This window comes from Onychostruthus taczanowskii, unplaced genomic scaffold, assembly GCF_017590055.1.
Source record: "Onychostruthus taczanowskii isolate IOZ18803 unplaced genomic scaffold, ASM1759005v1 scaffold17, whole genome shotgun sequence".
Lineage (NCBI taxonomy): Eukaryota > Metazoa > Chordata > Aves > Passeriformes > Passeridae > Onychostruthus > Onychostruthus taczanowskii.
The window spans coordinates 11,631,407-11,645,255 of NW_024498906.1; the positions used below are offsets into that span (position 1 = coordinate 11,631,407).

General features: G+C 38.8%; 1 protein-coding gene across 7 annotated transcripts in view; it reads right to left on the reverse strand.

The window, feature by feature from the left end:
- Positions 1–13,849, reverse strand: part of PKNOX1 (PBX/knotted 1 homeobox 1) — a 36,656-nt gene that overhangs the window by 8,562 nt on the left and 14,245 nt on the right. For 5 of the 7 annotated variants that reach the window (XM_041399770.1, XM_041399773.1, XM_041399768.1 and 2 more), the window contains exons 3-6: positions 12,665–12,766; positions 10,487–10,614; positions 9,158–9,329; positions 1,307–1,477 (exon numbers count right to left, since the gene is read on the reverse strand). In XM_041399770.1, coding sequence (XP_041255704.1) covers positions 1,307–1,477; positions 9,158–9,329; positions 10,487–10,614; positions 12,665–12,715 — 522 coding nt within the window. In that variant the 5' untranslated portion in view covers positions 12,716–12,766. The remainder of the gene's footprint in view (positions 1–1,306; positions 1,478–9,157; positions 9,330–10,486; positions 10,615–12,664; positions 12,767–13,849) is intronic. The other 2 variants (XM_041399775.1, XM_041399774.1) reach the window with 1 other exon arrangement.

Sequence of the window (13,849 nt, forward strand, 5' to 3'; positions counted from 1 at the left end):
GTTGTACAATTTTGTAACTCTCTTTTTTTTTTCATGTAAGGAGATCAAGCATGCTTGTGTATTTTTGTGATTTGTTTTGGGTATTTTTGGCTCTAAAATACTTTTGGAGTTTAATCACAGGATTACCTTCAAAGAGAAAGGTACTTCATTAGGGGTTTATCATTACCTGCATTAACTTCCTCATTATCACCAACCATTACCTTTGAAAACCCTCATGAAAGCAACTGCTAGAAAAGATGTGTAACAATTTTGAGAAATTTTAGTTCTAGGTATGTAAAGAATAAGAAACAGTTTCCAAAGGCAAGAGGGAAAAAGGACAAATGAAATGACCCTTGATGCTCTTATTACAAGCATCAAAGCTTTAGAATTTTAGTTATTACCTCAATCCCTTCAATTTGAACATAATGTATTAAATATTCAGTATGTTTTATTCTGCTCAAGATAGCTTCTACTCAACCCTGAACATGCAAACTCTTACTTAGTGTGTATGAATAATCTCTTTTGATAGCAAATGCAAAATGGGTCCCCCATGTCTCTACAGCAAACTGTAAGAGATGTACAGAAAAAAAAATCTTTTAAAAGCTTTTTTTTGCCTGATTTTATAATCTCCTTTCCACACTTCCACACATCAAAACCTACGTAAAGAGTCCAGAAAGTGAAGTTAAAAAGTCATTGTGGCTTTTTTTAATACAGAGGATCAGATACATGAGTAATTCAGAGAAAGGCCATGCCCTAAGACTCAGGATCAAGTGGGTACTGGGGTGGCAGGGCTCACTGCAGCATCTGACAGCAAAAACATCAACCATAACCTATAAATTGTGATCCATTTAATACAGAAAATGCAATATTGTAAATTTAATCCATCAGATATTGTCTATTTATTCCAGAATAGAGGTTGTGTATAATATATATTAGTCATCTCGATGTTTTAATGAAGGAGGCAGACTAAGGAAGCCTTAACAAGCTCAATTTTTTTTCTTTGTTTATTCTGTTTTTCTAACCTCCTTCCAACTAAATAGCAAATCCAGGCTATTCTGAATATCTCCACTTGCAGAACTGAGAAAATCATAAAAGGAAGACAGATAATAAAAAATTGACTCTGTGCTCTGGCACATTTCAACAAATTTGTCCATCAGGCAGTGGCACCGAAAAAAGAAAAAAAAGCTTTTCCTACTCTTAATAACTGATTTGAGAGAATACAGGAAACTGCAGAAACTCTGTTTGCAAACTGATAGCAAAAGAAGCATAGCTGTAACTTCCTAAGGCAATCTGAGCAAAAATCCACTGAACAGCATTTGAAACACACCTGAGATTGCACAGGTGAATAAGGACTTCCAGGCTCTCCACTTAACAGAGTTTCACTATTCATTTTTGTCTTCAGGCAGGCAATGTAACGACTACAGAAATCCTTGCAGAGTTCATTAACCTTTTCCAGCTCCAGCAGATGGATACGCAGAACTTGGATTGCTTTTACCATCTGAGGGAGAGAATTGGAAAAAAAAATCAGAAACAAAATAACTTTGTAAAAAAAAAAATAAATTTAATGTGAGATTTAAGCAAACACTGCTTTCCAGTAACAAAGATCACCCAATTAAAGCAGAGGTACTAATTGCTAAATCCTGGAATGTGAAAGGAACACAAGGAAACTGGCACACAGGGGAAACAGAACAGGACACCAAAGTGATCTTTGTCATGTGTGACACTTCAGGAAGACAGAGCAGCTCAGGGCACAGGATGAGCCTGGATGTCCATGTGGTCTTTAACCCCTCCTACACCTCTGGGGCACAGACCACACAAGAGTGGAAGTGATGGAAAGCAATCCCATCCCCAGAAAAGGTCTGGAAGGCAGGGCTGGGACAGGCTTGGCCAGCAGCAGTTCTCTGGAGCTCTATAAATCAGAAACAGCAGGTTCAGCTCCACCCTGACACAAGGAAACCAGAAGGGTTTGAGATACAGTGAGAAAGAAGACGCTCCTGTGATTAAGCATCAATTTGTTCCACAGATTGCTAGGGAGGATGAAAGCTTTTATTTTTCAATAAAATTAGAATAAGGAGGTCCCAAATTTAGTCACACTGTAGCTTAAAGTAATCAAACAGTTCTTCAGTGCTACAGCTTTTAAGTTCCTCTGTGATTGTATGTCAAAGATGAACAGCTCTCAGGTAAAATCTTGTAAGAACTTTCAGGTGAGGAGACTGATTCTGAAATACAAAACATTAAATAAAAAGCACTAAACCAAATTTAAAAAGTAATCCATGTTTAAGCTAAAATCCAAGTACAGGAGATATGTATGTGAGGAGAATACTTATCATGCTCACTGTGAGAAAAACACTGTAAGCCTGGATAACCAATGGTATTACATATTGCATGAAAATAGCTTAGGTGATTGTAAGGGTCATGGCAGAAGATCAGAAGCTAAAGCCAAATCCAGATGGTCTAACAGCAGCAGGAAATCCAGGACATTCAAATACGTACACAACACACCAGTAAAGTAATTATTTTTAATACCACACGCCATCCCCAACATTTCTGTGCTGAGCTGGATCTCTGAGACAAATATCCTTCAGTTTCATGAAACTGAACACTTGTAGTTTTAAAGCATAATGCGGAGCTTGACTTTACAATTATTTGGAAAAATTTGTCCTATATGAGGGGTTATTTACCTGGGCAGGGCATTGAATCCAGTGAACAGAAATTAGACCCTCCAAACTAACTTATTTATTAGTTCCACCTCAAGAAGCCAACTGGGAGCTGAAGATGCCTTTGCTCAAGGCATCCAAAGGACATCAAGGCAAGAAAACTTTTGAGTGTGCTCCTATCTCCATCATGACATTTTAGCTTTCATTGAGACAGATATTTTCCCTGTTTTTTCAGCAAAAGGTTCTGAGACACTCACTCGGTGTAGACAACTGTGTGTTAAAATAAACAAGATGAAAAAAAAAAAATTAAGAAATGAAGGAATTAAAAAAAATTTCTTCTCAGGGATAAAAAAAAAAAAAATAAATAAATTACATCTTTCAAAAAAGAGCTGCAGAAACACCTGAGCTGTTTTTTGAGGGAGCTGACCCAAATGAATATCTGGTAACTCTTTTGACCTATGACACTGAAAGCCTTTGAAACACTGAGTGCAGTGACCCAGCACTGAGACACAAACCAGTGATTTTCTAATCCAGCCCAGGTTGCTTTTTAAACCGTGCTTAAGCACCTTTAAACATAACAAAGTTAAAGCATGCAAATGTAACTAAATTTTAACACAAAACAAAGGTCATCTGTGTTTCAAGAAATTCTGTCTCTGTTTCAGAGGCAAAAAGCTTAAAATAGAAAATTCTTCATGTGCGACTAATCAGCAAATTGCACATCACATTATTGAGTGTTTGAACATTCAGCTAAAACTGAGGTAACAAAATATGCTTTTGGACACATAATATTTGACCATAATAGAGAGTAGTTTATTTTTGCTCAGTCAAGAGAGTTGGGTTTTTTTAAACATTAGCCAAATTTGTACTATTTATTTATCAGCATGTGCTTGGAGGAAAAATGAAAGTCCTTTCTTCAACCTAGACTTAGTTTAAAATTGATAGTTGATACTTGAGGTGAAAATTGAATTAAGTCAAAATTAACCACAAACCCAGACTCAGTAACACTACCCAGGTCTCTGCAGGGCCCCTCTCCATCACACTGCTCCTGCAGGAAGCTGTGCTGCTGTGCTTAGGAGGAAAACAAAACTTTGTAAATATGCCATGCCTGTCACCAGAACTTATTAATTCATTTACAGCTACATTAATTGTGGCCATATGGCTCCTGCTCTCTTGCAGCACAGGTGGACCAAATTCAATGTCAGCAGAAGTTCACTTTTCCCTTAAAACTACAAAAATCAAGAACTCCAGATAAAATAACTCAAGCGTTGGACAAAGGTAATACAAAGAAATGTTTTTAGACAAGTCACAGCAGCAGTAATATTGCATTCAGTGCTACTGCATAGAATATGCCACAGAAAAATGACATTTTATAACTGATTCAGTCTTTTCAGCTGTAGCAATAAAACTGGAGTATCACTTCAGAGAAGTGAACGAAGATGAAGTAACCATGAGATTTGTGTATATTCACACAATCCTAGAATGGTTTTGGTTGGAAGGGACCTTAAAGATCATCCCATTCCAACCCCTGCCATGAGCAGGGACACATTGCACTATTGCTGAAATTGCTTAAATAAAGGTAAACTATTAGAGAAAGAAAAGTTATTGAAAAACTTCCAGTTCTTGCGATCAGGAGCCTATTCATATATAAATATGTCTCCAAATTTAATAAATTCAGGCTATCTTTAGCCTAAATATGCTCCATGTTGTGCTTGTGTCCTGCCTTCAGTGCCTCAAGCCCATGGTGCAAAGGCACAGACACAGCACAAACTGCCTCAGTCGTGATCCCCAGCTCACCTGTGCTGATGTAAAACACACAGCCACAGTTCTTTATGGATTTCAGAGCACATCAACTGCACATGTGGGCAACATACATGAAAGAATCTCCATATACTGACAAGCAATTTCACTCAAATGACTCTTCATTTGCAAATAAACCAATTAAAATATATACATACACAGTTTACCTACCTCCCTGACCCAAATCCTCCTGCAGCAATTCAGATTTTCAGTGGAAGAACACAAACTCTGGGAGAAAGGCTATTTTGTTTTCATTTGTTTTGATTTGATAACCTCACTCCTCTATTTTGAGTCCTCAGCTATGAGACATAGCTTGAAAAGGAGTAACTAGAGGTTTATGGGACAGTTCTGCACATTAAAACAGCAAAAACACTTTTCAGAAAGGCTTGGTCAGTCAATATTCAAATGACATCAGCTGGCTTCACCTCTACAGCTCAGGCTCCAGACACAACTAAGAATTCAAGAGAATTGAGAAGAGGGTACTGAACCAAAAATCCTTACCCCAAACGAAACAAAAAACTCGGGGGTCTTCAAAAAAGGCAGTGTCCTGTTCAAATACAAAAGGGAGAGTAGATTTAACACCCCTTCTTTTGTATTGTGTCTAGACTTGACAAAGCCATAAGTAACCTGCTCTGACTTCACAGCTGACCCTACTCTGTGCAGGAGGTTGGACACCTGAGCTTGTAGGGCAACCCAAACCATCCTACGGTCCTATGAATTCTCCTATTCTCCTATGAATTTCTCCATATTCTCCTATGAATATGGAGAAATTAAAAAATCCACCCATGTGTGGGAAGAGTTTACTCTGAACAGAGAGGCAGGAACCACCCTGAGGCAATGTGGTATTTCTGCAGTGCCTGGGTTAGCAGTGAGCGACAAAAAAGTGTTAAGCAATGAATGTCTTCAAACATAAAATAATCTGAGAAAGTTCTAAAAAAACTCTCTGCAAGCACCCATGCTGAACAACTTCTTAGACATGGAGGAGTCTGTGGATGTCCTGTGCACAAAAGGAGACTGATGGAAACAAAGAGCAGTTGGTTCATTCCAGGATCTGTTTTATCTGTGAAAATGAGGCAGGGATAGCAAAGGGTGAGGGGAAAAGGGTGTGGAGCTCCTACAGGTGATACTCCCAGTTATGTAGATAAGCTGAGCACACTTCCAGAAAGCAGCAACAGAGACCACCAAAATCTGGTCATTGACAGCAAACACACATCTTCTGACACTGATGCTTGGTAAGAGGACTAAGGGGATGCAAATAACATTCCAAGAAGACACAGAGGAAGTCGAGGCTCTAGGAAAGCACATTTCCAGTCTGTAAGAACACAAGCACAAACTTCAGCTTCTACCTCCTTCACACAGGATTTGAAAACAGGAGATCTGCAGTACAGAACCACAGGGTCATCCCAGAGCACGTGGCCCTGGATTGCACCCAAACCTGGGAAAGACCCTGAAGAAGTAAAAAAGGCCTGGTAACAATTCTCCTGGATTGACTATGATCCTTTGTCCTGCTGATTCAAGATCACCAGCTGATGTTGGAGAAATCCTTGCTGAAATCCTTTTTAATACTAAAGCAGGAAGCCACCAATTAATTTAGAATGGGAATTATAATACCAAAGTAACAAGATAATCTAGACCATAGCTTACTAAGAGCTACTCAAATTGGAACAAGCACCCACTGCTCTTAATGAACTTCCTTTCTGGTCAAACTGATCTAATGCCTGTGCCACCCAGATTAACATTCTGTGGTCCTCTGGAAGAACTCCAAATTCCTCTTGTGGAGTATTCAAGGCACTTCAAGTGAGTGCACAATGTGGAACATTGCCAGGACTGTAAGTGACCCTACAATCACTATCTGTGACCCTTCCTAATTTCTGTTATCTACTTAATTAGCCCATAGGGAGCATGGAGCATGGCATTATATTCTGCTGCTTTGGAGCTGTCAGTTGAAGCCCTGTCACAGAAACTGCAGTCTGGCTGAGTTCTACATGCCACATCTCAAAGAGGTAAAAGGAAAAAAAAAATGAAACAGCTGACCAATTTCCTTACTGTAATGGGCCTGTGACTCTCAGATAGGATTTGAATTTGGCTCTTTAGTGTTGTGATGCTCAGTTCATCTCAGTTTAGCTCTGGCCCGAGTTGATCCTACTGAGCAAACATTTACACCTTATTTGTTTGACTGCTCACCCTTCTACCCCGTCTAATTATCAGTCTTAACAGCTTCTCCTTTCAGATGAATGGTTGAATTAACATTGGAGTTAAAAAGGGAAAGACAGCATGAGCAGAAGATGAAACCAAGGTGCACAATAGTGTTTCTTGCTACTAAAGAGAGACTCTTTATAAAAAAAATGTATATGTGTGACACGAGGCAGAAAAAAACTGCCTGTCTACAGCCTTCCCTGTGGCAAGCACCAATATTTCAAGCTGAAAAGAGACTGAAAGCCATGCTAGCCAGTTCACAACTTAAGAGAAGCTTGTGCTGACTGCCCCACATCAAATGAAGAGCTGTCAAAATGTCAGCTGTTCAGAGTTCCCAGCCTCCAGGACAGGCAGAGGACAAGCTGCACTCAGGTTTCATTTGGTATCCAGTAACAGAAAGTCACAGCTCACAATATGACTACAGGATTCAATGTTCAATGCCAAGGATTTTTGATTTTGCAATGTGGTTCCAGTTTAAGCCACTACTGACCTCAGCAGCCATGGAATCCAGGACATAAATAATTCCTCACCCACCTCAAGCAAAACCAGCCAGGTTTGTGCAGCCCATCAGTATTCAGCAAAGGAGAACACCACATAATCCAAGAGACTTTGTCACTAGAACCACAAACTGAAACCATAAACAGGTCAATGACAGGAAGGACTATTTGAACACACCAGACCCAGCTACAACCAAAGCAAGCTGGATCTGAAAGAGTGTTTATGTATGACCAAAAAGCACAGGGAACAGGCCAAGGCAAGCAGGATCTTTGGGAAACCAATCTCTGGAGGCTCACAGAAGCCACAGAGTAGCTGAGGTTGGAAGGGACCTCTGGAGATGGCTTAATCCAACCCCCCTGCTCAAAGCAAGGTCAGGTAGGGCAGGTTCCTCAGGGTCACGTCCAGCTGAGTTTGACTGTCTCCAAGGATGGAGACTCCACAACTCTCTGGGCAGCCTGAAGTATTTAATCACCCTCAAAGTAAAAAGGTTTAATGGAACCTCCTGTATTTCACACCCTTTCCTAAGTAAGTTCATGCCCATTTCCTCTTGCCCTGAGGAGTCAGTCTGTCTTTTTGCCCATTAGGACTGTTATGATTTGACAGTCTGAGGGGTGGTAACTGCATTAAGAATCTAAGGTTTTATCTCATTGTGCTGTGGTGGAATTTGGGGAGAGGAGGAGGAATGTTTTGGAAGGTTTTCGTTCTGAGTTCTGTGTCTGTTCCTTTTTACATATTGTAAGTTAATAAAGTTTTTTCCTTTATTCCTAAGCTGGAGCCTGCTTTCCTCTATTTCTGGTCACATCTTACAGCAGCCACTAGAGAGAATATATTTTCATGGGGGCACTGCCATTGTGCCAGCGTCAAACCATGACAAGGACTTGGCATTTCCCTTTGCTGAATTCCATGAGGTTTCCATTTTTCTGCTTCTCCAAAAGCAATGAAGTACCTTTGAATGGTGGCAGAGCCACGTGTGCATCAGCCCCTCCTCCCAGTTCTGCAACACCTGCAGCCCTGCTGAGGGCTCAGCCTGCCCCATCACCCCAGTCAGCAATGGAAATGTTGAACAGCTCTGGTTTCACAATCAGTCCCTGGAGAACAGCACTTATGGGTTGCCCCCAACTGGACTTCATGCTGCTGACCAGAACCCCTTGAGCCCAGGGGTTCACCCATTTTTCAGCCCACCTCACTGCTCATTTATCTCATCCCTGTCTTGTCAGTTTGTCTATGAGGACATTGTAAGAGAGCTCAAAAGTCAAGACAAACTACAAGCACTGCTCTTTCCTCATTCACTGAGCCACAGCTCCTACATTCCAGCTATTAGACCCCAGATGTGCTTCTGAAATTAGAGAAACATGGATTAGAGAAATATGGGAAAACAGTGATTGTGTTGGATTCAGAGAGTTACAAATGAAGAAAATAACCTGAGGCTTAACAAGTCAGCAGACCTGCTTCATGCAGAACAGAACTAACTCTCATTTTCGACTAAAATATTGAAGGCAGGTATATTCAAAATAGGGAAATCACAGCTTCATCACAGGAATGACTTTTAGAAAGCCTAAAGGAGTTAATGATGTGAAAGAAAAAATTATATATGGTAAAGACTTTCTAAGACCATCTTATAATAGCTCTTCCCTCACATTAACTAGTTGAGGCATGATTTAAATAAAATTGGAAAAAATTTACATCAATTACATGTTTTTGATAAATATGTTAAACACCCAACATTCTAAAATTAATTTCCAGAGTCAGTCTGTCTACGGAAAGGATTTGTTTCTGTTTGTCTCTATTACACTCATGTCAGCTGAGAATAGGAAACAACTGTGAAGAGCCCAATGTAAATTTACAGACAAAAGGGAAAAGGGGGTCAGAAGAAATTTTAAAAAACATTTTTAATCATCAACATAAAGAAGAATCTCTCACAGGCAGAAAAATGTAAGGAGAAACTACAAGGACCACTTGAGATCAGAAATTAGGAAGAAGCTGCCAATGTGATGGTTGTCTCAGAAATGAAAGGAACAGCTAATACTTACTAAATTATCAGTTTCTGGATCTTCACAGAAAAAGGGTTTTCCTTCTTTTTCCTGCTTCCTTACAAAGTTTTCAATATCTACATCAAAACTGGCAGAAGTTGTGCCTTCTGAGCCTTGTGTAGATTGTTCACATTTTTCAAATAATAGTGCTAACAAGGGAAATAGTGGGTGCCTAGAAAAATAAAAAACAGTTTACATACATGAATAAGTATTTTCACTTATGTGAAAATTAAGACATCTAGCTCAGAAAAGCTCACAGTCACTCATGGGAGTGTGACAAGTTCTGGAAGAGACTGCATATAACAGCATTGGCTAGAGCAAAATAAGATAAATGCTTATTTTCATTTTGATTTACCCCACTCCAGAGGCCAATATAGCAGTAAAATATGTATATATTTAATTAAAGAGAACAATTGCAAGCAAAAAAGCTCTGACTGTTTAATTCACTGTAATTGAATGGCACTGAGACAGATTAATACAGTGCACTGGAAATGAGATTTAGGATTTGCAAAGAGGATGAATGCACATTTAAATGAAGCCTGATAAAATGAATTTGTTCTTCGGTGTGGGCCACACTTATACATCATGAAATAACTCTAAAAAATTGAGAAGAATATTCAGAGGCCTCCTGTGAAATCCTGCTCTAAGGAGAAGATTTTGTTAGCACAAGTCTATAAACGAATGGATACATCTTTCTGCCTCATGTTGAGGTTTTTTTGATGTTTTGTTTGGCTTTTTCCTGTTTTGGTGATTGTTTTGGTTTTTTTTTTTTAACCTGAAAACCAGTAATAATTTTGTCTTTATAAAGCAGTTAAGGTAAAAGAACACTTAACCCCATGAAAACTGAGCAAACTGCTTAGCACAGCACTTTTCACTGAAAAAATTCAAATTAGCGTGCTCATACATCAACATTTAATCCATTTTGAGCTAATTACTGGGGAACAGATTGTTATCCCTAAAGGAAAAGGAATAAAGATTGACCTAATTACAATAAAAGTAAAAACTTGTATCGAAAATAAAAACAACAATATGACAAATAGTGACCACAGTTTAAAGGCTAAAGCAGCTTTCTAAATTTGGCAACCACCCTTAGAATACCCTTTAAAACTGCTGAAATTGAAAAATCCCACAAGCTCAGGAGGTTTTTCCTTGGCTGATGACTGACAGTGAAGCCTAGTTGGTCTCACTCTTTCCTTATAAATGATGGAGAGAGCCAAGAGATCACCTGATTTTAAGCTAGTTATCATTTATTTATTAAAAACCCCAAATCCTCTACCCTATCCTTCACCCTTCAAAAGACAGAACAGGAGAACAGGAGTCCATCACTACCTGTAAATGGCCTGCTTGTCTGCATCCATTGGAGTCTGAGATTCCACAGGGGCAGGACTCACCCCTTCGGCATCAGTTTCAGAGCAGTTGGGATCTTGTTCAGTTTTTAACTCTGTTACCACTTGCATCTATAGGAAAAAAAAAGTTAAATTTGTAGCCCTGACGTAAAATAAGGGTGCTGTGTTCTAAGGAAAGAGCAGTGCAAAGGGCTCCTAGATTGCCAGAAGGTTGGTGTGACTTGGCAGTGACACAAGAAGTTGCAGCAGCAACAAAACCCCTCTTTTAATCCCTGACACTTTTTGATGGATAAAGGTCATTTCCAAGTTTTTGCATTTGGCTTTAAAATGGGAATGATAGATATTAGTAAATTGTTGAAGCATTTTGTCTCTGAAGTGGCTGTTTTTGGAATAGCCTACAGTACATTGCTCCAAAAAGTTCATGGGAATGTCTGCATAAAAATCCTTTAGGATGAAATCAATGTAAAGAAAAGTTTATGCACTTAAGATTTCTTTTTTATTTTTTACTGTGCATTGTATAAGGGTACGAAGAAGGTTTTTTTGTCCACTAAAATGCACATTTGCTTTAAAAAATCTGAAATATTCTGTGTCCCTCCAGTCCTTCAATTATAGAAGCATAACCTCCCATGACCTTCAGCGCTCCATTTTACATATTGCAAGAACCAAGTATTTTAGGGCTATCAAACTACATGAGAACAGCAGTAACTCCTCCTACACATCCATTTAACCCACATTTATACCATGGAAAAGCACCACAGAGCCACAGCTTCACCTGAGCACCTCCTAAATTGCATTAGGAGGCTGGGCACACCTTTGGGGTGCTTTGAAGGTGTTCCAGGTGTTTTTTCCATCACCTCCAGCTAAATATCTTTTGGACTAAAAGGTCTTCCAGGAAGCTGAACTGTGAAAGTCACAGTTTCCTCCACTCAGCCCAAACTCTTTGGTCTTCTCCCATTTGAGCATCTCCACAAAGACATGAAACCACTGCAGTATTTTCTCTTAATTCTCTTTTATCTCAGGTAGAGGACAGACACTGCTCTAGGGATCTCCAGGCACCCAGAACTGACAGCTCCAGAAACTATTAGAGAGCCTGACTTTAACAGAGTTTAATTTATTTCCACATAACACCAGCAGAAAAATTTATACTATTCTTTACAGTCTAGGAGAACCAAAAGGTTTGTGATTTATTTCCTAAGGGGGCCAAGCCATCTCCTAGAAAAATCAGAAACTGAGAAAATTCAGCATCTCTCACCCAACAGAGCAGCCTGCCTTGCAGAGAGCTCCCCCAGCAAGCAGAGATGATTTTCAAGCCAGAATGCTTAAAAAAAAGGTAACTAATGGACTAATTTCTTGGCTAATGACAGGAAGGAGGAGCAAATTAGAAGGGGATGACTCAGACAAGTGATTCTAAATGTTGGCCATATATCTGCAGAGTTTGAAGGGAGGGAGTGTGTTCATTTAGGGTTCTATTGCCCTAGGAGGAGGAAACAGCTCACTTAAAACTGTAAGTTTTTTCCTGTGGGCCATTTCCAAAGTAGAAAAACAGCAGGCACCTGAATTACCTGTCTACCTTGGACACTGAGAACTTGAAATACACAACAAATAGGAAGAAAAAGTTCTCCCCCAATCTGTTCTTTAGAAAAAAACATATTTTACTTTCACTGCCACAGGACGGTATGTATTTGCTGGGGGAATAAAGTCAAATATGTAAAGTAGGTGAGAGGAGAGAGAGAAATTAGAATTGCAATAAAAGAAACAAACAATAAAACTAAAAATCAAAAACCTGACTGCATTCAGATGACCATTTTATAGGAGATGTGGAAAGTTGCTGGTTTTTTTCTGACTGTTCCCCATTGTTGCCATCTGCTGACAGAAGTACTTGCAGCTAAAGCTTAGGGCTAACACAGAGTAACAGAAAAATGGGTCTTGAGAGGAGAGGCCACCTCACAAATTGCCTCCAACCAACAGCATTTTAATTTAGCAACTTGAAGTGTAAAACTATACAGCCTGTTTTAGAACAAAGAAACATGACCATATATACCCGACTGTTTCATTATTCCAGCTCAAACAATGTCAAAGCAGGCACTAAGGACAAAGTCACTATTTTTTTTCCCCTCTTCCTAAGTGTATTTAGCTCCTAGAGAAATGAAAACACACCTACCTGTTGTCCATCTTGATAGTTGTCTATACTTAATGTCTGTGTTGCCATCATGGTTATTAAGACATTAATTGTGTCAAATCATCATAAGTGTGAACAAATAGTCTTTAAAGAAAAAAAAATAGTCAGTTAAAAACGTGGCCACTTAGAATTCAGTTCTAAAGGGTGAAGAAAAAAGGTAGAAATTCAGATTTATGCACACCTCTCTGAGAGTTTATTGACAACAACGGCCATGTGCCAATTCAAACAACAAATAAATTCAGTTTGGAAATATAACAGGTTTTATAAGCAAAAAGTTCATTGTCTCTTTATATTTTAAAGTAAAACTTTTAGTAAGAGGCTGAGGTTTTTTATACTCACAAGCTCAAGTGAACTTCAGCATTTCTGCACTAGTTAGCTGAAATTCTAAGGTAATACTACACTAGAATTCTAATCCTAATAGAACTAATACTACCTAGATTTCTAATGAATCTAGAAACAGGCAGGTTTGTGTTTCTGCATTTTGAAAAGGCTCCCAACCCACTGAGCATCACTGTAACTGAAAAAATAATAGTTTAAAATGATGAAGCAAATGCAAAATGCTAAGGAATATCCTTCACTTTTGGGTGTGAATCCCAGATTCTAAAGGGCTGAAATTACTTTGAGAGACCAAGCCTCAAGTCACTTCCAACATCAGGAATTTGCCATCCAAGTCATTTAAGGTTCAACAAAGAATGGAACAATATAAAACAATTTTTTAAACAATTGGGCCCACGTGATTATAAAGTTTCAAAAGGGACCTAGGAATTCAGAACTCTCAATTTCAGAGACATTTGATACTTTGTAAAGTATTAATTACAACAGGACTTAAACACAAGTAAATGCATCATGTTATTCTCTCTAGGCATTAGCTGGAGTTTGGTGCCCAGATGAGTTAAATGTTTTTAAATTAAGACATACCATAATTAAAAAAAAATAAATTAGCAAAGCACCACCACCAGATAGAGTGTAGCCAACAAATTATTACTTCACATTTCATTTTCTTTTCAGATCTGCAGCCATTACAACTGAAATCACGTAACTCATTAAGCTATTACCAGTAACTATTAACACACAAGTCAATTTTCCTTGACACATCGGAGTTCTAATGTTTAGCTACTGTTAAAAAAATCCGTATTAAAAAAGAAGTCAGAGCTCATGTCTTGAAAA